The 24,025-nt window shown below is 46.3% G+C and overlaps 2 protein-coding genes across 4 annotated transcripts in view; both read right to left on the reverse strand.

Annotated features, from left to right (window-relative positions):
• Positions 1 to 712: 712 nt before the first annotated feature.
• ttc27 (tetratricopeptide repeat domain 27) lies at positions 713 to 14,500 on the reverse strand. 2 transcript variants are annotated; one of them, XM_061284671.1, is made up of 21 exons: positions 14,405 to 14,500; positions 14,199 to 14,343; positions 11,744 to 11,921; positions 10,691 to 10,820; positions 10,445 to 10,585; positions 9,551 to 9,653; positions 9,068 to 9,226; positions 8,713 to 8,843; positions 8,400 to 8,512; positions 7,680 to 7,746; positions 5,020 to 5,133; positions 4,697 to 4,792; positions 4,004 to 4,126; positions 3,697 to 3,924; positions 3,504 to 3,602; positions 3,156 to 3,208; positions 2,446 to 2,611; positions 1,756 to 1,953; positions 1,569 to 1,680; positions 1,402 to 1,502; positions 713 to 941 (listed from the first exon to the last, which is right to left on the reverse strand). In XM_061284671.1, exons 1-21 carry the CDS (start codon positions 14,405 to 14,407, stop codon positions 816 to 818), a joined length of 2,586 nt encoding a protein of 861 aa, XP_061140655.1. In that variant the 5' UTR covers positions 14,408 to 14,500; the 3' UTR covers positions 713 to 815. The 2 variants fall into 2 exon arrangements, with proteins under 2 accessions (XP_061140655.1, XP_061140654.1); XM_061284670.1 differs by lacking the exon at positions 713 to 941 and adding an exon at positions 978 to 1,314 and having other exon boundaries at positions 14,405 to 14,475.
• A 526-nt stretch (positions 14,501 to 15,026) lies between these two features.
• The window catches only part of birc6 (baculoviral IAP repeat containing 6), a 35,144-nt gene continuing 26,145 nt past the window's right edge, over positions 15,027 to 24,025 (reverse strand). For both annotated transcript variants that reach the window (XM_061284662.1, XM_061284661.1), the window contains exons 65-73: positions 21,252 to 21,474; positions 20,964 to 21,109; positions 20,545 to 20,655; positions 19,954 to 20,165; positions 19,261 to 19,422; positions 18,450 to 18,527; positions 18,087 to 18,275; positions 16,700 to 16,834; positions 15,027 to 16,219 (exon numbers count right to left, since the gene is read on the reverse strand). In XM_061284662.1, coding sequence (XP_061140646.1) covers positions 15,995 to 16,219; positions 16,700 to 16,834; positions 18,087 to 18,275; positions 18,450 to 18,527; positions 19,261 to 19,422; positions 19,954 to 20,165; positions 20,545 to 20,655; positions 20,964 to 21,109; positions 21,252 to 21,474 — 1,481 coding nt within the window. In that variant the 3' untranslated portion in view covers positions 15,027 to 15,994. The remainder of the gene's footprint in view (positions 16,220 to 16,699; positions 16,835 to 18,086; positions 18,276 to 18,449; positions 18,528 to 19,260; positions 19,423 to 19,953; positions 20,166 to 20,544; positions 20,656 to 20,963; positions 21,110 to 21,251; positions 21,475 to 24,025) is intronic.

Raw genomic sequence — 24,025 nt, forward strand, 5'->3', positions numbered from 1 at the left:
AACGCACAAGACGACGAGGAGGAGCAGGAGGAGCAGGAGGAGGAGGAGCAGGAGGAGGAGCAGGAGCAGCTGGGACTTCCGAGGGGGTCGCACGCCCCAAACGCACCTGCACAATTCGCACCCTGACTGACTGACACCTTTGTGCTCAACAAACATTCATTCCCATGCGGCAATTGTGTCTGACTTGTACTTGTCAGTGGCCACACAGCCTTAGCTAGTGAATGAATCCGATGCAGCATTTTTCTGCCAACAACAACAACAACATCATTTGTGTGACGCAACAGCCAAAAGAAAGGCACGGTTGAGCAAAAAGAAAAGGATTTCAAAGCTTGCGTAGATAGCCAACTTCAATTTGGTCTTGAGCTTCCAACGGCAGCTTGGAATCATATGATTAGATTGGTTGAAAAAATGACACTCATCTGCTTGCGCAATGGAAAAGCAAACATTTTCAATGTTACCTTCACTGGGAAATCTTGGATTCGAGTTACATCATATCTTCATCAATTGTTCCATTGAATCATTCCATTTCCATGCTTTCAATTAGAGTGTCTTGGCTGTACACTCAGGGTCGCACTGCACTGCACCAATCCATCACTTGGAGTGAGGGAGCCTTTTCGCTTTGCACTGCAGTGCTTCAAGCCTGCTAGCACCATCATGCGTTGGATTTGCTCATGAACGCACACCTGAATTGCCAACTAGAGTCAATTCAAAGTAGCAGTTTAAATGTCCATTTTTATTTTTTAAAGAGTATTCATATCTCAGACTTTTAAAAAAAAAAAAAAGAGAAGCCCAAAGCGACTACTTTGAATGGGTCTTCACGATGATTGGCCACGAAGTTCTCCGCACAGCTCCTGCAGCTGTGTAAGCAGACGCTCCAGAAGAGCGACATCATCTCGTAGCTCGGCACAGATCTCACCTGAAGCCGCATCGGTGTGCATTTGCTGGAAGACAACATGAGATGAAACATCAAGATGGACATTTCAAGTGAAACAAACGCTGATGTCTACTTTTTAGGCACACTTGAAAAGTCATCTTGACTGAATTGTCTCAATTGATGATGAAGTGCTGCCCTCTTGAGTGAAAATGCAAACGTCAGTGTTGGCTATTCATTTGCAGTCTGGACCCAAATGGTCAGCACCTGCTTTGGAGGTCTCCACAAGTCTCCGATAACGCCACAAAAGTTGCGAGATGAGTTGCTAGTCCCTTTAAAAAAAGTGAATAGTTGCCACTAAAGTACGCTGTGAGCGCCATCCATCAGTTGTCATGGCAACTCACGGACCATTTGCATGAGACATAACTGCCCCCCCCGAAAACCTAATGTGACAGAAAATGGTATCATATTGAGCCATGCACGCATATAGGGATCACGGCGGCTGAAGGCGTCTTGAAAAGCACTGGTACCTTGGCTTTGCTGGCCAAGCCCTTCAGGCTGAGGCGGGTTGAAGAGAGCATTGGAAGCGCTTCTGCAGGATTCCTTTTCTTCTTACTGCAACCGATGCTTACTAGAAAAACAAGAGCCGCGTTGACATTGATCTGCCACTGATCACTGCAAGTTCAGCGAGACTCACCTTCAGCCATATTGACGGCTCTTTCGATCACTTCCTTCAAAAGACGGGGCTCCTTTTCCCAGCCGCCGGCTTGAAGCTCACAGCGATGGGCCTTGGCCAAAAAGTGCAGCGCCTAAAAGCCCCAAATGATGACGATGATTGTCTCGAAAGAAGCAAGGGGCAGATACTTTTTGGAGAAACACGAGACCTTTTCATTTTCTTCTGCACTGCCGCTGCGACCCCCCCCATACAGCACAGCATACTGCTGCCATATTTCGGGATCGTTGCTGTGGCGGGCGCTGATCCGACCCACCAGTTCCTTTAGTTTGGACTGCAAAGACGCCGCCGGCTCACCCTGGCTGTCGGACAACTTTTCAACCACGGCTCGCACTAGGATCTTAACAATCTGCAACAGAGCAAACGGAGGCGGGCGTGGCAATTCGTCAAACCAATTATTTCTTGTTTATAAAATCACCCAATAATACTAAATAAACACAACCGTTGCTTCATTAACAGTAGTAATCAGGGGCAACAGTTTTTTGAATGCAAATCAAATGATTCGTCGATAGATTCCTGAAAATATTCCATCGTGCCAGGTCGAAGGCCATTCATTTGGAACATACAAATAACATCACACGAATTGCGCAGGGTTTCTGTTCCATTTTTGAGAAAAAAACTTCTCTAATTAAAGTAGCTGCTGATGCTGGCAAATTGCATTTGCACCAATCTGTCTGCTGAAATATACACGCTGCTTTATGGATACCTGATGCTATTTCAATTGACATCATATTACATACTGCGCCACATGAGAAACTGGAACACTTGCAGCAAACTCAACTTTCTATTATTGTCCGTCGGTCGGTCGGTCGGCGGGTCAAGAGAAGTGTTTGTTGTTCACCTGGATGTCCTTGTATTTGTCTCTTAGATCCATCAGACGATGGTAGGCACCGATGGCTTCAGCGAAGGCACCGATGTCGACACTGACAACAATGAAATTTTCCCAAATCTGCCAGTGTTCGTAGTTACATTTAAGGGCTTCCTGGAGGGTACGAAAGGCTCGGTTTCTGGGGGGAAAAGAGGTCCAACAATTTCACAGCAAATTGATGACATTTGTCCATTGCAAGATTTATTGTCGTTGGAAAAAAAAATACCTACAATATTAGCATAGCCTTTATTATTTTGCTGTAAGTAACGGAGCTTTTAATATTTAAAATGACAACCGTTGGAAACTAAATCATGACCAAATGCCGTGGTGAGAAAAAGCTGTCTGGTACGAAAAATAGCATTCAAGAAAGTCACATTAGGTACTGGAACTCATTTTGTTCATTCTTTCACAAAAATCCAAATGGTAAAATACCACAAGGCTTACTTACTCGCGTAGTATAGGATCCATCAAGCGTGAGCACGAATAAAACATGTCTGCCATCTAGTGGTGACTACAAATTGGAATTCACGCCATACCATTACCACAATACCATTGATTATTTCAAGGGCGCTCACTGGAGTTAACAAAGGCAGGCGTGGTCGTGGGCCGGCTGACTGCCAGTTGCCCGTTGCCCTTCCCCGCTCCAAACAATTCCAAATACAATGGATCGATGGATCACTTACTTATTTCCGAGGCGAATGTACGCCGTCGACAGGTTGTTCCACGCTTCTGCATTCTAAAGGCACAGTAGAGCAGAGATAAATGGCAAATCCATCCATTCATGTCATTTTCAATCCGACCTAATCTCACGCTGCTGAGAACAAATGAAATGTGCTCTCGAGTCATAATTGACAACTAGCGTGAATTCCTACATTGGTACAATCACACTTGTTATTCATTATTTTTCTTCAGTCTAGACATGAGAGAGAGCGAGAGAGAACGATATGAACCATAGATTTATGGCTTTGTCGGGTTTTTTTCTTCAGACTACTGCTGTAAGATTTCATCAGTCTGTTGATCTTGGGACTCACATCTGGCTCCAGTCCCACACATCTTTGGAAAGCCTTGGCCGCTCCCTCGTAGCCCTCCAAGGCCAAGTAGGCACAACCCAGGGAAAACCACACACCGAGCTACAAACGGACAAACAAAGATTTAGACTTCCATTCGCTTGTCGGGCGAACGTAACTCTAAATCAACCACTTTGCGCTGATGTACCGCTCGTACCTGCAGGGAGTTGATTTTGAGCGAGTGTTCGAAGCAGTCCACGCACTGCTGGAACTCCTTGTTGCGGAGATGGAGCAAGGCTTTGGAGCGCATGGCTCTGGCGCTGCCATGTCCCGATAGCTCCCAAGCTCGCTCGTAGTAGCGATGCTCTCTTAAGATGTCCCCTAGCAGGCAGTACAGACTGGGCGTCTCCTTTTTCTCCAACTCCCTGCGGACAATCTCTTCGGCCTGAGCGCAGGGGAAAACACTTGTCAGGTCGCTTGCCGTCGAAACAAAGTCAAGCTACGGAATTCAGACATTTGTATACCTTGCCGTGCTGCCCGAGTCTCTCGTAGCATATGGTAACATCTTCCCATAGCTGGAGCTTTTCATAAATGAGGAGCGCTGAACTGACGCAGGCCAGCTCGGTCAGAAGCGTCGCCAACTGTTTCTGGAGAGAAAGGGAACAGGAGGAAAATGAACTTGCTCGCTCCGTCGTTTCGACTTACGCTGCAATTCGGAGTTAAACGGCGAGGATGTCTATTGAAAGGATCGTTTGGCATGAAAAGCAAGGCCGTTTTCAACTCGCTGAAGGCCAATAAAAGGGGCCTGTTTTTTCAGGCCCTTCTCCGTCAGAAAGAAGGAAAGAAAGAAAGACCTCACATCAGCGGCTACAATCAAGAGCCTCGACCTACTTTCTTTTCCCCGGGCTGCAATAGGGACTCTTCAATTCCAGCTTTATTGCTGTTATCAGTTATTATGCCTCTCACGGGCATTCCTCCTCCTTCAATGCCTCAGACAATTGTAAATGACTCTTTTTCCTTTTTTTCACACACACACACACACACAGCATTTGTAAAGCTACAGATATTTGTTTTCTAGCTGTGTCTGCATGCAATCCTTTTGCTCATTTTCAAACCATAATTGAAGTCCCGAAATTGGAGTCCCGCAGCGTCAAATATGTCATTTGTTGTGGCTCCACAAGTGAACGTGTCCGAGAAAAACAATCCCACTCTGTTACCTGGACAACCCATCTGGTCGGAGCGCGGCAGCAGTAAAATATCTTCAGACGTTCAATCACGGGACAGTTCTTGTCTTCAAAATGGTCTACTATTGCCTGCAAGTGAAGAAAAAAACAACAGCCTTTTAACAGACGATGACAACAAATAATTGGATTCAACAGACATTCAACTCTTTCCACCCTACTATTCTGACTAGCTCGGGGCACTGTCAAAATATGAATGGAAAAAATGCCTCGCCCCGCCCCTGGCGCCAATGCCACCTCTTGGCAGTCGATCCGGACAAATGCGCTGTCATGATGAAGTGAAGTTTGTAGCTTCCTACCTGAGTTTGCATCATGGCTCTCTCAATACGTCGGGAACTCCCTTTTTCCAGTTTGGTCCGGAGGCAAAGTGCGGTCACCTCCACAGCCCAGAACTTGGGCTGAGACAGCAAAAACTGCGGACAAACAAGCAATTAATATTATTGTATGGGTTTTGTTTTTGACGTAATAGCTGTAGACCACACTGTCGCTGGAGCTTTGGGAAGAGGAATCAACAATTACAATCATTTTTGCACAGCTTACTGGACGTGGAAATGGGACGCAGTTTCTTAAATGCTTCATGATGTTAGCTTGGATCACACGCACTGAATTTGGAGGATTATCACCCTGCAATAAGTCTGTCCTTTTGGAAGAAACAACATTCATCAAGATTTACGAGGCCCATTTTCTTCTGTTGTACGATATTGTTAGTTAACCCATAAGAGACGAGAATGTTGCCATTCTGCTTGTGGAATCAAATCAACACAAACATAGGAAGCGTCCAAATCCAACCTTTTGATACGTATTGGAGTGTGCATCTTCTAAATCTCTTGAAGATGCCTAGGCTTTGGCAGCAGTGGAACGGAATAAAGCAGTCCATTTGGGCCTTTTGACAGCATTTGCTTTAGTATTTTCAAAGTCCAGCTTTTTGTGAGGTGAGAAATGAAAGACTCCGCCGAGGTCAGGCGTTGGTGAGGACGGCCAGACATGTGACAACCATCTAACCAGCCTGCAGATTGCTGGATCTACGTGGAGACTGGGAAGATGCCTGCTCACAGAGCCAGCAGTATTCCTCTCACACATGACGTTACCATACATTAGGTTGCAACCTGATTGAGGATGCAAGATAACGGATCCAATACTACGGTTTGGGCTCCCCCCACCCCCTCTTCCAACAGCCCACTTGTGCGTGCGTGCGAGCAACAGAGAGAAACAAAATCATCAAGTCAATCAGCTAGCCTGGGACACAGATGTCACAAGTATGGTAACTAACAACAAATACAATGAAATCATATGAGAGACATTTGATTTTTTGGTGTGTGTCATAAGCAAAAGGATGATTTGGCATCAATGGATTCCAGCTGGACCTCCGGAGACCTGCTGTTTTTCAATTTTAATTTCCTGTCCTGACAGGCAGTCTTATCAGCCTGGACAGATTCAGGATCGTCGGCGTCTACGCCAAGCGCCTTATCCCATTTCTTTGTTGAAACGTCTCCAGACCAACAATACGTCTCAGAGTGCGAGTCCAGCTTGCCTTCCAACGTTTATCACTTCCAATTTAGTTTTCAGTGATGGAAGTTGACTTGGGTCCCTGACGCTCAAGTGGCATGGATGATAAGAACTAAGAAGACATCAGGAATGCCTCACTCATCCCGACAACATGACCTCACAATGACCGGAGTCGAAAGACAATGGATTCATGGCTTTTGCAGCTGCTCCAAGTAATCACCGCTCTCTCTCTCTCGCTCTCTCTCTCTCCATTCACACTTGAACACAAATTACAGGGGAGTCTCCAAAGGCAAAGACGAGTTGGTAAGCTATTTGTTCTGCTTTCAAACACATTTTTCTCATAGGAAATAATGGCAGCAAAAAAAATCCAGGGTCTTGCCATTTTGTGATGTCATCCATACCTCTGTCTAGTATGAACTGTAGCTCTTGGCAAGCATAACAGAGTCCATTTTTTGGATGCCAGCTCAACTGAATTCTTATATGACGTCAGCATGATGGACCATCCAATTCAAAGGTTGTGCGCAATCTCTTTTGCCTTCAAAATTGGATTCAATTCCAAATTCAGCTGTATTCAACACTTCTGTAGCCTACATCAAATATTTCAGTTTGATCAAATGTTCTGCTAAACCAGATGAACTTGCCAAGTTGCGACAACGATGGATCTGAGAATAGAGCTCAGTCTCGGAGCGCTCGCCTGTCCGCTTCAAGTGAAAAGGAAAGTTTTATGGAAGGCACCGGCAACTCCGTGCTCTTCGCTGTGAGGGAGGGCAATCGAATATTCAAGATTAAAATCCCAAGGAGAGCAGTTTAGCAAAGCAGCTGTATAAACACGTGGACTTTCAAGTGTCATGCTCCACATGGAATTGTTATGAAATAGGCTGCATGTCACCTCTCAACCACCACCACCAGCAGCACCACCAGCAGCAGCAGCAGCAGCAGCAGCAGCGGCGGCGGCGGGAGGAGCGTGAAAGGGTTACAATGAAGGACTCTGGACCATTTTTCATTCTTCACAATTTTTGGATTTAACATGCTTAAACAGCCGTCACCTACAGTCCACGTGTTAACAACTAGAATAAAAGAAGCCGGATATAAGAGATCTCCATCTAATAAAAGCCTACATAATGACAAGCAGGCCCGCTGAGACTCAACAGAGACATCATTATCTGAAGACAAAAAAGAAAGATTACTGTAAATTGCAGATAAATGGCCAAAGGGAGACAGCCATTGCAAATCATCTTACTCAAGTCAAAATAAAACTTCAAAGATGGCGTGCAATCACTTTTGTCTTTGTGCATTGCCCACTTGGTGGCTGTCTTACCGTACGACAAGATTTATTTTGCAAAAAGAGGATCTGCTGTCAAACAGACACGGGCGCCAGCAACAATCGTACCCTTGGATGGTGACATAAAACCATTGAAAATGTACAGATGTTAAGACGACGAAAGGTACTTACTGATGTGAAAGCCAGAAGTTCCTCTTGCGTCAGTTTGTGCACAGGATTATTCTTGTGAAAATCTGTACTGTAAAACACAATATGCACAAAAGTGCATAGCGGGCTCAGATATTGTCCGAGAGGAAAAAACCTACAATAACAGATTAGTTCAGTTTCAGGCCAAAAAAAGAACAGCCGGATTATAAAACAGCCCAATGTGTACGTGTGCTTGCGTGCGTGCGTAGCCATAAAATGACATGACAACTCTGATGCTCGATCTTCCAGGTTTCTTTCTCTATTGACCTTCACTCTACTTTCTATTCGGCCTCTCCAGCTTCTGGTTGATTTTCAAACACACACCTATTGCTTGTCTTCTGTGTGTCTGCTTTAGTATACAAGCTTCCCTCGCTAGGAACTTTGTTGGGTTTTTTTTTCCCCCTCAGTCTTTAATTCTCAACACTCTTAGTGCTGTTTCAGGTTTTCACCTTTCGCCACCTAATTGATTACTCTCCCATCGCCAAGTCGCCAAAGTGCTTTCCCCGGCCGGCCGGATCTTGGTGTTCAAAAATGAACTGTGAGCGTGGGAATCCGTCCGTCCGTCCGTCGGTACCTCCCTCCCTCCCTCCCTCCCTCCTGAAGTGCACGACACAACAACTGGAAAGTAGGGAAATAGCCTCTAAAAGACACAAGGCGCTGCCGGTGTGTGAACGCGGGCGGACTCGTCATTTCTTGTGGACTTACCAGATTCCCAGGATGACTGCCTGCTCCTCCGCAGTGAGTTCCGGCACCTCGTACTGCTCTGGCTCTGCTAAATGAATCTTGTCCAACACGGTGTCATCCCCGAGATTGCAATCCTGCAAAAAGATCGATGAATCAGAAGGATGTCAGACTGCATTTGAGAAGGGAACGAGTTTGAATTTTAAGAGGAACTCGTGCTGTTTTGTGAATCATATTAGAAGTTGTACTCAGATCTTTATTTTGAATGACACAAATTGAAGAAAGCCTAAATTCCAATGAAATCTGTAGTGTGGCCAGCCACACCATCGTAGCATACCTTGGGCAGTAGGGCTTGTGGTGTTGGTGAGGGACTTGCAACACATTGATCCGGATTCTCCTTTCTCTTTACCTCAAGGATGAGCTGAGCCAAATACTTTTGCTGGAAATAGGTACGTTTTCCCAAGGCACCTTTATTTACGACAACAAAATATCAAGGGTACTGTATTCAATCAGTTGAAAATGGGGAAAAAAAAAACTGAAATAAATGGAGTTATTCATGCTACTTTACATCCGATTCATTGATTAATCGACAAAATCATCCACGGATTGATCATTTTTGAATGCATTAAAATAATCATCAGTTGCAGCCCCATAAAAGAAGAAGAAGAAGAAAATATTTATAAACATCATACCGGTCGTGTTGATATCAAGCATTGAGAGCTCCTGGGCTTTCTTAATGTGTTCCTTGGCAGCCTGGTATTCAAAGTAGGTCAGACTACAATAAACACACTCCAAGTGGAACTGGATTGCCAGCTTTCTCTGCTCGGTCAACACAGACTCGCATTTCAGCACTGTGGGGAAGGAAGGAAGGAAGGAAGGAAGGAAGAGGAAAAAGGCAACACAACCAAAAGTCTGTCAGTACATTTCTTTCCAGAGAAATCACTCAACATTCTGGACATTCGGCGTTTTCCTGATATCCGCAGTACAAAAGGTTTGTCGTCGCGTCTTTATGCACCAGACAACTGTTGAGTCGCAGCAGGAAGCTGGAAGCTTTTTGAGGAAGCTGGAAGCAGGTGCTTGCCCCAAACTCGGGCATGACTTGAACTTCCGGAACATGTATGTAATGACTGTGTATATTAGCATTAGTTGAAAGAACTTCATTAGAAAATGCCAACCTTTTTCTATGCTCATGAGAGACAAGTGGAGGAGCTGCTGAGAACATGCCTCCAGGATTTGTTGGTGGAGGTTGATGTAGCGTAGAGTCCACCAGGAGAGAAGCTGAAAGGTTTTTCAAAAGAAAGAAATGACAATGCTTCCTACATGATATACACTTAATGAAATGCACTAAGGGCCAACAGACTCCTTCCCTAGTGTTGTTTTTGTCACACTGTCAAGAAGTGTCCACCATCTTTCAAAGAAAAAACAAACAAACAAACAAACAATACCCTGAGAGGCCACCCAAACGCAAATAAACCAAAACATATCCGACTGCAATTTGGAAGAGCGTATGTGTGCATATCTGTGTAAAGCTTTAAAAGCTCGCCCAATTACCCCAAGCTTGGCACACAACCGCAGTATGAATTCATTTCCTTCTGCTCCATTAGTACGTAGTATCTAAAGAGCACACTGAATCACGTCTGACAGTAAATCACATCGGTCATCGCTGCTGATGTCAGATTAGGGCGCTTGACAATGACCTATCGTCATCCCCGTGACTTGAAATTGATTTGCACTCACATTAGGAATGACTTACGGCTTGCTGAGCATGGCAAAAAGTTGCCATTTGCACTTTCGTCAGTTATGCTATTAACGCATAGGGAGGAGGATTAAATGGAGGACGTAAAATGCCATGGAAAGACTTCCTCCAAAATGACGAGATGTCATTAGCCGTTAGCCGAGTGGACGTTCTTGCGGGGAGGCGGAGCTACGTGAAAATATTGGAGCTTCCCATCTCGACTATCTGTGGTGGCAGCTTGGTCAAAAATACTCAGATATAATTAACCCTCAGTCCAAAAAAAACGATATGAAAAATTGAACATACACACAGCGTTGTAAAGCAGTGATTTTACCTGAAGTTGTTCCATCTTGGAAGAGCATTTGGTGAGAATGACCCTCGCCAGCAGGAGGAGGAATGGGTTGGCCACCAGGCTGTACACAGACTCCCCATCCAGGAGCAGGAAAGCGTGGATAGCTTCTACCGTGGACTGAGGCTACAATACAAATTGCATTGGATCCAAAAAAGATCCAATCTGTGACGGGGCCTTCAAAAACACTCGTGCTGGATGATCTGCAAATAGCCGAAGTGCCATTTCTACCTGAGGAGAGAGCAAGGCCGGAGGCAGAAGGTCAGAGACAGGAATGGAGAGTGGAGGACCGGTCCAGTTGCTTTGGACAAACATGTGGAGGCAAGACACTGCCACCGTCATCACCAGCAGTGCTCTGGGGCTGAAAAGAAAAAAGTTTCGAGGTTACTTCAGGGACTTTTCAAAAGACTTGGTGACGTTTCAGCTGCCATTTCACTTTATGGACAATTAAAACATTGGGAGCAAGTGATGTGCTTCGCTGCCTCCATATTTTCTTCCTTTCTAGATTGACGGAGGGGAGGGGAGGGGAGGGGAGGGGAGGGGAGGGGAGGGGAGGGGAGGAGAGGAGAGGAGAGGAGAGGAGAGGAGAGGAGAGGAGAGGAGAGGAGAGGAGAGGAGAGGAGAGGAGAGGAGAGGAGAGGAGAGGAGAGGAGAGGAGAGGAGAGGAGAGGAGAGGAGAGGAGAGGAGAGGAGAGGAGAGGAGAGGAGAGGAGAGGAGAGGAGAGGAGAGGGAAGCAATCATTATAAGCCAAGAGGAGGAGCAATATGTGTCCCATTTATTTTATTCATGAGCCGGCCGACCGTTTTAGAGCTAGCGTGAGGAAGAGAGATGTTAAGCTGTGCTTATTGAGAATGAATCATTCATGACTAAAGGAATCGAGACACTTAATAGGAGCCAACAAAGCTACTTCCACCTCATTAGGTCATTTTCCGTCATCAACTGCAAGAAACATACCGGACGGCGGTGGGTTGTGAAATTTGGAAATTGATCACATTTAGGGAAAAATAGTTCACGCGAGTCACATTAGATTTCGTGGAAGACTTCAAAGCTGCGATTTTTGGAAGGCCAATAGTGAGTGGCAAACTTACAATGCCTTCTTTAACAGAAGGCTACAAACAATTCCGGCCATATTTGTAAGCATGTTTTCATAACATGCTTTGAAAAAAAAAAAAAAAAAAACCAGGGGAGCTACAAGTTGCGCACAATTTCAAACCCTACGCTCAAATGCTTAGCCACGAAGGAAGGGCACGTGTATTTTGGGGCAACAAGAAATGATACTTTACCTGCTGGGTGTATCCCCATCTGCGCTCAGGTACGAGAGGACGCGTCTCTCTAAATAGGCCTCAATGCTCTCGCCCTCGTGACAGCTGCCATCACCAGTAAGCAGTGCCAGCACCTGAGGGCTTCTCAAAACTGCCTCAAAGTCCCCATTCATCAAGGACTCCAACAAAGAGCCGAGCTCTAGGGGAAGAAAAAAGCAGGAGTTCAAATTCAGAACACTTGAGGTTGGCAATTCACACGAGTGCAAATCCATTCCCATTTTTAAATCACCCTAAAAAAATAAAATAAAAATCAGCTTCTGTTTTGCGGATTTCACTGATTGCAGGTATTTCCTGGAAACTACTAAACAAGGGAACACGGTGCATGATTCTTTTTGGACGTTATCATTTGCCAGAGCACATGAATGTCTTGCTGCACCATCAAGTCATTTTCACCATCAATTCATGGACTGGCCGTTTGCGATGACCATCAATTTGGGATTTTTCCTTTTAACATCTGACTGCACTAACATGATCTTTGACGTACACGCTTGGCTTTAATAAGGATCTGCAGCTCGCGGTGTAGTCGAAGAGCAGGGGAGAGGAGGATGAGGCCAGGGAGGGGGGGGGAGAGGGAGAGAGAGAGAGAGAGAGAGAGGGAGAGGGAGAGGGAGAGGGAGAGGGAGAGGGAGAGGGAGAGGGAGAGGGAGAGAGAGGCGCTTTGGCTTGATGAGGTAGAAAATGAAAGCCTGACGAATGGCCAAGTGTTTAATAACATTTCAGCTATTCTCCGTGTCTGCTGATGAAATGGCAGCAATTATGGAAACCAAGGCCGGGGTCCTCAAATTACTCTATAATTCAGGGAGTGCAATGGGGAGCGAGTGAGCGAGCGAGCAGAATTTGCAGCCGAACTACCTGCGAGGTCCAAAATGAACAATGAAAGAAATCTCTGCAGACACTTCAATCCACGAGCCTTCATTAAGAAGCCAAGTGCACAGTCAACGCGCGCCTGGTGCTTTCCAGCCATCACTTAATACGTAGCCTTGGTTTCATCCAGAGTAATCTGTGCCCAGATCATATTCGGAGGCTTGACCTTACTGACCAAATTCCAGCTCAAGGGGAAAATAAATAGAGACCAGTCAAAGTCAAGACAGACTAATGAGTTATTACAATGTTTCCAATTGGTCATATTTGGACATTTTTTCACTCGCCGTTCAGCTTCAATCAATTCCAGATGAGGTTGTTTTTTTTTTTGTTTGGCTTGGAATATAGCGCAGCTCTGGCAGCACGGACATTTTTCCAGACGTCCTTCCAGACATCCTTTTGACAATTACGTTGGAGAATCTTGTTAACAAGTTGCTCCAAAATATTAGTAGGAGGAAATAAAACTAAAGTACATTCTTACGAGCGAGCAACTTACTTCAGTGCAATCATTTATTTTTTAAAAGAGCAATTCCCACCAGTAGGACTCAGCATCTTTCAAGTAGTATCCAAAAGAAAAGTACGAGTCCAAAAAATATCATTCAAAAATATGAAATCCGTCCATCCACATTTTGCTCGTCGCTTTTTTGGAAAAATAGTTGCTTGACAGGGTGGGAAAGTCCATAAATAGAGCGAGGGAGGGAGGGAGGGAGGGAGGAAGGAAGGAAGGAAGGAAGGAAGGAAGGAAGGAAGGAAGGAAGGAAGGAAGGAAGGAAGGAAGGAAGGAAGGAAGGAAGGAAGGAAGGAAGGAAGGAAGGAAGGAAGGAAGGAAGGAAGGACTGGGTGTGGCCCGTGGGCATCATTTGCCCAGGACGTGGCCCATGGGCATCATTAGTCCAGCTCTACTTCCGGTGGGACGGAATGAAGCTCCTCCATAGTTCATTGGCACTATGATGCCAGAGGATGCAATATTGCACTTTCCATGTCTTTAGCGAGAGTAATTATTCGTTTTGATAAAGGATGATCAATAAATTCCCCTGAAAAAATCCACAAAGGTTAACTCGTATTCAATGTTGCGAGCTATTTGCTTGATGGAGTGCGGTGACACTTTTGGAAGGCAGAAAAGGATGCCAAGGGCTGGCTGGGGGAACAAGCACTGGAATGATTCAATCAGGAACAAGTCATGTATGAAAACAAGGTCAGCTTATTCAAAAGCCAAACAGCAGTCACACGCGTGCATATCCATTTCGGATGCATTGCTATCAACTATGGCCATTAGTTACGTAGGCGTTGTTCAATCGGTGAATTATTGAACGGAGTCAGGCACGACATCGTTCATCGCGTCTTGGTAAACACAAGCCCCAGGAAAGTCAATGAATTTTGGTTGGTTTTTTCGTTTTCAATCGGGGTGCTTGCAACACAACATTGCTTGGTTGTACACTCGATCGGCGAACCTCAGACTAAATCATAGAAACAAGTGTGTGTGCGTGTCAAGGCGTCCAGTCCCTGACCTGACCTGACCTGACCTGACGACAGGCTTGATGGTTTTGTCTCTCACCTGGGATGCTGTAGATGTCCAGTTTCCATGCCGTCTCCTCGCACGGTGTTAGAAAGCCTCGGAGGATGGCGAGCTCCACATCGAGCGACATTTTCACAGACAGCCACAACTTCCTGATCTGCTCTCGCTCGCCACCATTTAATTGCTGCAATGATGTTGATCGGTCAAAATTCTCTGCCAGATATAGTATGATCATTTGCACATACCATGTGGAGCGTCAGCCGTCCGTCAGGGGGCAGCCATGACAGCTGCGCGTTGCATTGTGGGAACGTGACAACAGCACAGCGCAGACAGACAGCGCAGTACAGACAGACAGACACAACACCGCACCGGACGTAACCCCCGCTACATCGCGGTTGATCGTTCGCGTTTTTGCGGTTTAAAAACAATACAATATAAATGATGGCAGGCGTGACCGTGGAGATGCAGAATAACTAACAAGAAGATTACGATGCTCCGTTTAAATTAATCCGTTAAGCAACGTTGTGTTCCTAAACCCTTTTTTGTTCGGGACTTCCTCAAAACACTGGCGTCCTTCCTTCCTTCCTTCCTTCCTTCCTTCCTTCCTTCCTTCCTTCCTTCCTTCCTTCCTTCCTTCCACACCTAACCTTTTTGCTTTCAATCTCTCAAAGCGCTCGCTCACGAGAGGCAGCCGTCTTTCAGAAAAGGACATTTTGCTGCAGCATTAAGTGCAGCTTAAGTGGTCATTTGGCGTACAAGTTGAGATTGACCTTTCCCCACCAGGAATTGGTCATCTTCAGTAAGGTGTCAAAGCATTGCACAAGGAAAGCGGACAACAAAAAAAGCATTGGCACAATGGACGCAGACTTTCAAGCATCATTTTAATGTCCTAGCAAAAGGATTAAGCGGCGGCCTGTTCCAGGGAGTGATTCAAATAGAAAGTGCATTTTTTCTTCACTGGAGTGTCAACATTAAAAAAAAAGTCCCAAGCAATTCTAGATGTCAGATGGCGCAAAAATCATCAGTGTATGTGTAGAAACAGCAAAAGAAAGTCACTAAAGGTACACTGTGGACTGACTGGAGGTTTTGGGGCTGCTATTTTGGGTGTCACTCAAAGGCACATCACAGCTTTGTAGCTCACCGGGATTGTTGCACACACACTCGCACGCGTACGCACAAGACACACACATACAACATGCACAAGCCTTCAAATGACACACGGTCGGTCGGTCGGTCGGTCGCTCGCTCTCATGATCCAAAATGTTGATCCAGCGTTCGCAAGAGGGAGAACATAACATTGAAGCTTTTATTAAAGTGGATATGATCCCAGAGATATCAAATGAAGCGACGTGTTACCAAAGGGGCTTTGCAATTCCTTTTTTTTTTTTTTTACTTTCCTTCTATAGTGTTTCCTTTCTGCTGCTTTTACGGAAATATTGTCCTTTGAGAACGGCCGCTATACGTTCAATAACATTTGCTGTCACTCCAAAAGATGGGGGGGGGGTTAATTAAAATTTAGTAAACATTCATTTCTAAAGGTAGTTTCCCTTATATAATTTTCCTCTGCCATGTATTTATAAACAAGTTTAATAACATACCAATCAGTGGTTATTTCACAACAGGGTAGGGGGGGGGGGGGGGGGTGGAGCACAAAATGTTTACACGCTTTTTCAAGGTAAATAAAAGTCTTTGTTGACCGTTTTTATGATGGGCATAGCATAGTTCAGAGTTGGTCTCATGGCGTTGTGGATCCCCACACGTCCCTCCCACTATTATACTATTAGATCTTTACATACAAATATGGACAAAGTGGCGGCGGCTTGTGCTCCAAAGCCTCAAGTCTTTTTTTTTTTTTTTAAAGTAGCCATCTGCTCCGAGGCGCCGCCGTCCTCGTCGTCCTGACTGCCGCCGGGCTTCTCGGAATCCTGAGCGGGCAGCTCTCTGAGGATCAGGGTGGCGCTCTTCTCCGAGAACTCGTCGTTGCCGCCGCCGCCGTCCGCTTCCAGACCCTCGGGGCAGTGCAACTTGAGCAGTTCCTCTCGGAGCTGAGCCGTGTGTCGCTGCGTCCCAAAAACACACAAATCATTTGAGCCTGAAATTCATTTGGATGCTTTTTGGAGGTGCTGAAAATGATTTTCCCAGCAAAGCACAAAAGGCGAGTGGTGTATTCTATTCTGTTGTTTTTGTCACACGGTGTTTATTGGAAGGAGCGAGATATTCTCGGCGGCATGCGTGTGGCAGCGCTGGGAATGTCTGCGCTACTTGACTCTTTCCGCTTGACGGCCACGGGGCCTTTGTCTTATTTTGCGCCTGTGATGGGCAACATTTTTCACGGATGGATGGATGGATGTGTTGGATGGATGGAGCTGAAGACAGAGAGGAGCGTCGGCGCAGAACGCGGGCGGATGTGTACTCGGAAGTGCGAGTTGGCCTTCAAAATTGAAGCTCACAAAGGGACACGAGAACTGAACCGGCCTCTCAGTCTCATCGGCGGATTGTTTACGTTTCAAGCGGAGCTGCTCTAAAGGCCTTGACGTTACCTTTAGCGCTGCAGCATGATGGGACATTGTACGCCCGACCCTCTTGTCACTGCTGTACTGCTGAATGTCAGCGATCCATCCCTCGCACTGAGACATGATCTCTGTCCGCTTCAGGTAAAAATGTTTGTGGATCACCTGCAAACACAATCAAAGCATACTCCATTCGTGTGATGACGACAGACACAATATGCACGTATGTATTGACTGATTGCGCTTTACAAATAAGGGGGACCGCAGGGTCCTATTTTAACCCTCTGCTACGCCAATATCAATCACGTCAGCACTTTGGTTGACTGCTTTTGCCCTCCTCCTAATTCAGCTGGCTCACTTGAGCAGGGAATACATGTGTAAGCCTTGATCTGCTGCAAAGAAGGTTTGCGGACCACGTGCATCTTCCTTTCCCGCACTATCCATCACAGTCACACGCTCCCATCTCATCCCGCTGCGTACGCTATGAACGTTTCAAGGTCGGCCACGTGTGGCGCAAATGGCAAATGTGAGCGGCTGCAAGGCAAGATTGGTGACAAAAATTGGAAAGACAAGCACATGGCCGACATTATGCGCAAACCTATGTATAAAAGAGGACGTTTTCCCCGAGGCATCGGCAAACAGCCGCTTGACTTTTGCTATTTGGACATGGCCATCAATCACAGAACGAAAAGAAGCACAAACACGCACGCGCACGCAAGGGAAACGCGTGTGCGCTTGGAGATGAGCCAGCTCCACTGGCAGAGGGGAAGATCCCTGGCTCTCAGTGACCTTTGAGCTAACGCTGTCCACTCATTCTTCCACAGGGCAACCCAGGGAGGAAGACTAGCCAAGGAATGGATATGCGGAAGCGCTCCGTCGGATGGCGGGCGGGTGGGCGAGCGGGCGGCTCAAGGACAGACAGGAGTGAACGGCACTGCTCTTCTTACGTATTCCAATCAGAGGCTCGCGCCGTACCCGACTAACTCCAAAGTGCAGCTCCCAGACCTGGCTCATAGCAGCAGTTTATCTATCACCAGGTTCAACCGATGAGTCCACTCTCACACCGACACGAAAATCCAAGTGCATACTTATTCGTTTCCTCTCTTGCCTCTACCTATCTATATTTGAACACACAAAGCATTGTCCTTAATTCCACCTGACAACCTGCTGCTGTGCAATTCACGCTTGCTTGCGCAGCATCCTCCCACACTAGCACTAGTTAGGCACTCGCGCACAATTACCCAAAATCAAATGGCATGGCCAAAGTCCCATCTTAAGGTTAATAGATGATATTTGCTATGTAATGCAAAGAATGAGCGGGGCGGTACGGCAAGGATGACAGAGCAAGTGGCGGCGTTCTATCTGCAACTTGCGCACGCACCTGCTTGTTCAGTAGCGGCCAATTTTGGACTCTTACCTCTTTGAAGCATGGCGATGGGTTGCGCATCTGTTCCAGCATGGCCCATTTCACGGTGGCCTGACGGATGTTGCCATCGTATTCCCGAGAGCTTTGGGTGCCGCTAAGAGTCCCGCGGGAGCGCTCGTACCCTGGTTCGTTGAAGTAGGGCTCAGCCACCAGGATGAGGGACTGCACTGACACTAGCACCTACAGCACAATGCAAATGGTTTCTTTCTTTGTGATTTTTTTTTCCTCTCGTTGACCATACAAAAACAAAGGGAATGTGAACGGACGGATACAATCTAGTGAGAGCACTGGGGCAGGAGCACTGCTTATAAACTATTTCGACAGGCGACCGCCATGATGGGAAGTTCAACTCGCCTGTAAAAAGCTTGAGGTCTGTGGGTTCCATTTCTCCTCTGGTCTCCCATGCCATGTGTTGAGGATACTTAAACATACCTGAAAGAGAAGGGGGGGGGGGGGGGATCATTCGAATATACATTCAGTTAATAATCTCATCATACCAAAATATAAAATGAAGAAATGCCATTATGTGTATTGCTTTTAATATACACCTGAATTTTACGCGAACTTTGGGGTCCAGAATTTGGAAACCTCGAAAGCACGTCGCATAGAAAGTCTCTTTCTTTCTTTCTTTCTTTCTTTCTTTCTTTCTTTCTTTCTTTCTTTCTTTCTTTCTTTCTTTCTTTCTTTCTTTCTTTCTTTCTTTCTTTCTTTCTTTCTTTCTTTCTTTCTTTCTTTCTTTCTTTCTTTCTTTCTTTCTTTGGTTACGTTAATGTAGGTGGTGGTTGTTCTATCTTTTTCATCTGTGTGCTAAATGGCTTTGTCCAAGCTGTACCATTGATGCAGGAAGTATTTATTTCTTCTAGCAGCTGGAGTTGCCTAATGAGGTGTAGCAGATGGTGAGCTGCTGCAGCAACTCGACCCTTCCTAAACGGAAAGACGCAACAGCCAGGGACATCTGGAAGGGTGTGGACGTCAACTCCCAAACAGCAACCGAGAGCGTGTGAGAGACGGACGGACGGACGAGTAAAGTGGGGAGCTATTTCGATTGATGATACACCTTGCGTCAGCCCAAAGAGCACATCGCGTCTCTGTCCTGGTTGCTACATCAGGCAGGGGTTCAACGATATCTGACACCTTTATTCCCATCTTCCACTCACTCACTCACCTTGCCGTCATTGTAGAGATTAGGGTTAAAGCGCACACTGTGTCCACCGGTTGTCTCCAGGTTCACCAAAGGAGGTGAATTGGGATAATCTTGGGGAAAATACACATCAAACTCAAAGCAGCCATTGGCATACGGGGTGTCTGCCGGGCCTGTGATGAGAACCTGAAAATGAAACAGAACCATTCATTGTAATGCTGCTAGATAATGGCCAACTGATGGATGGCGATGCAAATTTGAGTGAGACTGGTCCAATCCAGATAAAATGGGCATATTGCATGGGTCCATATTGCGACATTTTTGCCATTCATTGTGCAGCCCTACTCTGAAAACAATGATCAAAAATCAAATAGAAGGCAAACACTATCTTGAATACATGCAGGAGGGACTTGCAGGGATAGACTGACCCAAGGTCAGGCAACTTTTTGCTGATGTTGCTGCGTCGACAAGTCAGAAGCCCGAGAGGCAAGTGGGAGGGAAAGCAATTCTGGTGATTTACCTTGTCATCTTCCAACTTTCCTCATCTTATCGTCTATGACTTACTTTAAAGCAGTAAAAGATGTTTTGGCAGGATAAGTAAGCTACAAAAGTGTCTCGATTTGGAAAGAACTCAATAAGTGCGTAGGGCTTCACTCGGATTCGACTCGAGCCACTGGTACAAAAACAAACGCAACTTGGCGTCCGGTCGGGCTCTACCTTCATGATGTCCAGTCTCTCCTCATCGCAACGAACAAAGACACTTGATGAGGACGACAGAGGCAGGGAGGTGGAAAGGGTGACCGCCTCCTGGGCAAGCCGGCGCGATCTGGCGGCGCTGTTTGTGTCGCTGGCATTCTTCACCTGAGACATGTAATGGTAGTTGACCTTGAACATCAGCTTCCCGTCCTCTGACACCATTTCAAACGTGTCTGAACAGGGAGGAAAGCACAGTGTTCAAACTTTGGCTAGCTAGCACACAGAAAGAAAGTCAGAACTCCAAAGAAAGAACGATGCAATACATCCATCCCATTGTTTAGCAAAGTCAAAGTAATCAATGAATGAATGAATGCATGAATGAATGAATGAATGCCCGCCACCAAGGCAACATCATGTTAGCATCTGGTTCAACTGAAAGGAAATAGTGAATGCAAACGGTGGCGAAAAAAAGAAAGCACTCATACATTCCAATCATGTTCTACGGACATTTTCTAACCCTAACCCTAACCCATTTTCAAGGGAAACGTGGCATACATTTACACTTGCAATGGCAATTTAGAATTGTTTGCCAACACAAAAAGATGATCTCACCAAACTGCAGCTTCTTCATGGCAGCGACATATTTCTCTTCAAGAGAACGCAGGATAGAAAGGGGCTTGGGTCGACTTGATACTTTTCTTGACGACTCAACCAATTTCCTCTCTGTCAAACGAGAAGCACAGATTGGAGCATACGGTCTTGCTCACCATTTTCGACAAGAAGGCCAACCTGGACCAGTGTGAAATGAATGGGGGACGTATCATGCATGTTGCAGTGTGCAGTGGAGAGTTTACGGGGGGCTGGCTCATTTTGTTGGAAGAATCCTCCCATTTTCTGCATTTCATTGCCCTGGACTCAACTAGACTCTTTGAATGGGTCTACTTACTGTCTGTGTTCAAAAGCTACGTGTGTAGAAGCTTTGCAGTCCTAATATAAGATTCAGCATACACGTGCATCTAATATGTACGTACCTTGGTTGGCTTGCCGGAGGCTCGTCGTGGCAGCGTAGACTATCTCAGCTGTCCTCTGGATGTCGGGTACAAGAAGAGTCAGGCCCTCGGGCTCTGGATCGGAGCTATCTGGCTTCACCGTACCTTTGCTTTTATCTTTCTTTGACCTGGAATACACAAATGCATGTCGTGTAGCATGCGGTGCGTTACGCAAAATGATGGCTTTTCATCTTAGGTAAGAGAATGCCATCTTTATTGTTACGGTCGGTTGTTTTGTGACCGCTGCTGATACCAACAACTGCGTCCCACCTGAGTCGATTTGTGTACGTGTCCACGCATGTCTTCATTTTGGCCAGCAGCATTCCAACGGAAGTCTGTCCCTCCGAGTGTTCTTCATCCTCCTCTTCCTCATCCTGCCCTCGGTCACCAGACAGAGGGAGCAGCAGAGGGACGAGGGACGTGCACGTCGAGATGGCCCGGAGCAGCTCCAGTAATGCTCGATACAGGGGCACGTGGCGGGCCATATCTAGAACTACAAAAACAAAACAAAAATTCCTTTGTGGTTTTGCAAAGAAATATCAATGATGGTGGCAACCTGGATTTAACCAAACATATGACACTATCGGATAAGAGTTGGTATCTTCTCATTTCCTTAGCCATGATGAGCAAGGAACATTTTCCAAAAGATTCAGGTTATTCGGAATTTACTCCTCAACAACTGGAAGACTCAATCAGGCCCTCACCTTCTTAACCATATAAAGTGTCATCAATGTTTTCTGAAATGCCTTTTTTCAAGAACACGTACATAAATAATAGGGATCTAAAATACGGCATCCATCCATCCATGGCGGCTGGCTATCACCCTTTAAAGGGATAATGTGCACAGAGAGACAGAAAATCCTTTTTCACTGCCTGCTTTGTCCTCCGCCCAGCTTCAAGCACTTTTGATTCCAGCATCGCTTCACAGTGCCCCCTCCTCCATCTCCCTTCTGCTTTGCTCTGTCCAACAAGCAGCAGCTGATGACGGACGGACGGACGGACGGACGGACGGGGGCTCTCCTCAACCCAATTCTTTTTTTTCCCCCTTTTTCTGTTTGTGTTGTGCTTGTGTGTGCACAAGCAGCCCCCACAGCAGGGAGAGGGGAGGAGAAAAGGCGAAGCGTGAGCAATGTTGTTTGCTCCACCCACCCACCCGACTCTCGTCTTTCTTCATTGCCACGGCCGTCGGGATCCATCCTCCTGCCTCTTTTGCCACCGTTCGGCTTGGTTATGCAATGCACGGTGTCTAACTGGTGTTGAGGGAGCCACTTCTGTCATCAGCAGCGCTACCTGAAGATCCATCCCTCCAGCTCGAGAAAATGTCTGCCTCTCCACAGTGATCTCAACGATGGAATGCTTTGGTTTTCTATTCTCCTCTGGAATATCAACAAGCGGACGTGGCCACCTCAGGGAGCCGTGCGGAGGAGGCTTGGTGGCATAGAGACATCAGCTGAGACAGACACCATGGTTCGTTGGAGTCCGGAGCCAGAGACTTGATTGACAAGCGCTAATTGCATTCTTTCCCAGAGGAATCGGAAGCAAAAAAGATGGAAGCGACACAACAAGCTGGGCCTGTCAATTAACCGACACTATGAGGAAAGAGTTGGGAGAATTGTGTCGACGTGTTTATACAAAAGAGGGAAGTGCAATGGAAAGAAAGGTGGGACGAGAGAAGCGGGCTCATCTTCGTCGCCCAAATAAAGCTGCTTGTACCTAAGCAGAAGCAAAATTGCTCGCAAAGGTCTGACTCCATTCAAATTTCGGGGGAACGCTGGACTTATGAAGTGGATGTGACACAAGGTGGCTTTCCCTGGAAGTACAGTTGAGCAGAGCTGCTGACTCTCCCTCCGCCTTCACCTGCAGGATTCCACGTGTAGCATGCTCTTAAATCCAAGGACTTTCACAAAGCTCCGAAAAGCATGGTGAAAGACAATCCTTTGCACCCGAGCCACCTCATGGTAAGACACCCATTTGCGTGATATGCAATCATCAGAGGTGAAAGATTGCAGTAGCTCCTCGTCAACACGTACGTGTATATACCCTGCAAAGGAAAGTACCATTTCAAATGATTGGATTTGAAGATGTGAACGAACGAACGAACGAACGATGCTGAGCAGCTGGGCTATTTCATCATCATCATCATTTACAGCATCAGTGGGCGGAGGCTAGGGGGCTCTAATGGCAGCATTTCATCATGCTTCTTTTGGCAGAAGGCCTGCCATTAAATGTAACTACTGATCATTTCAGCCCTGGTAATAGTAGCAATTGTTGACATGATTGATTGATTGACTGAATATTTATTGATCCCCAGGAGTGGGGAAATTCAGGCCCCGGCAGTATCCATACCACAGAGTGGGTATACAATAGACACACAGATGGCATGAGTGCAACTCATTAGGGAGCCTGCAATTAGCCTTATCTCATTCAAAATGGTCACCCCAATTTGCAAGGCCGTATTGGTCCAATTCCTATCCATCAGTGGGACCAATGTTGGATAACTTATTGAGTTACATGTGACAGGGATATATATATATATATATATATTCCTTCCTTGGTTTTCTTTCAGAAAGGAGTCACCTCGACGGGCTAGGCGACTTGCGGGGGGGGATGATCATGGGCACCACAGTTCTCACCCTTGATGATGTGCATGCACTGGAGCTGAAGGAGGAGCAAGAGGAATCCATCTTGGCCTTGCTGGGCATCATCGGCACCTTCCTCAACCTATTTGTCGTTGTCTTTGTATACATCTACACCACGCTATAGTTTGATAAACGACTTCAACAAGTTGAACCAACAGTGAAGAGGTTTGACATGAATCTTCTCCCAAGTAAGAGGAGGGACAAGTTGGAACAGTCTGAAGACACGGCGGCAAACGTATCAAGTCAGAGTCATGAGCTTGAAAGACAGCAAAGGGCTGGGAGAGACATAAAGGAGGTACTATTGGGACCATGGATGGACAAGAGGTCAACCAGGACTGACGTTCCTCTTCAAAACAACTACAAAGTGGGCCTTGAAGTTGTTGGTTTTTTTCGGACTTCTGAGAC

This window comes from Syngnathus typhle, linkage group LG8 (genome assembly GCF_033458585.1).
Source record: "Syngnathus typhle isolate RoL2023-S1 ecotype Sweden linkage group LG8, RoL_Styp_1.0, whole genome shotgun sequence".
Classification (NCBI taxonomy): Eukaryota; Metazoa; Chordata; class Actinopteri; order Syngnathiformes; family Syngnathidae; genus Syngnathus; species Syngnathus typhle.

What these genes read in the sequence shown, in the direction of transcription:
- ttc27 (XM_061284671.1), bottom strand. An exon ending in TCTCATGAGCATAGAAAAAG is followed by an intron (nt 9,227 to 9,550) that starts GTTGGCATTTTC and finishes CCTTCCCCACAG; the next exon opens with TGCTGAAATGCGAGTCTGTG. An exon ending in ACAAATACAAGGACATCCAG is followed by an intron (nt 1,954 to 2,445) that starts GTGAACAACAAA and finishes GCTCTGTTGCAG; the next exon opens with ATTGTTAAGATCCTAGTGCG.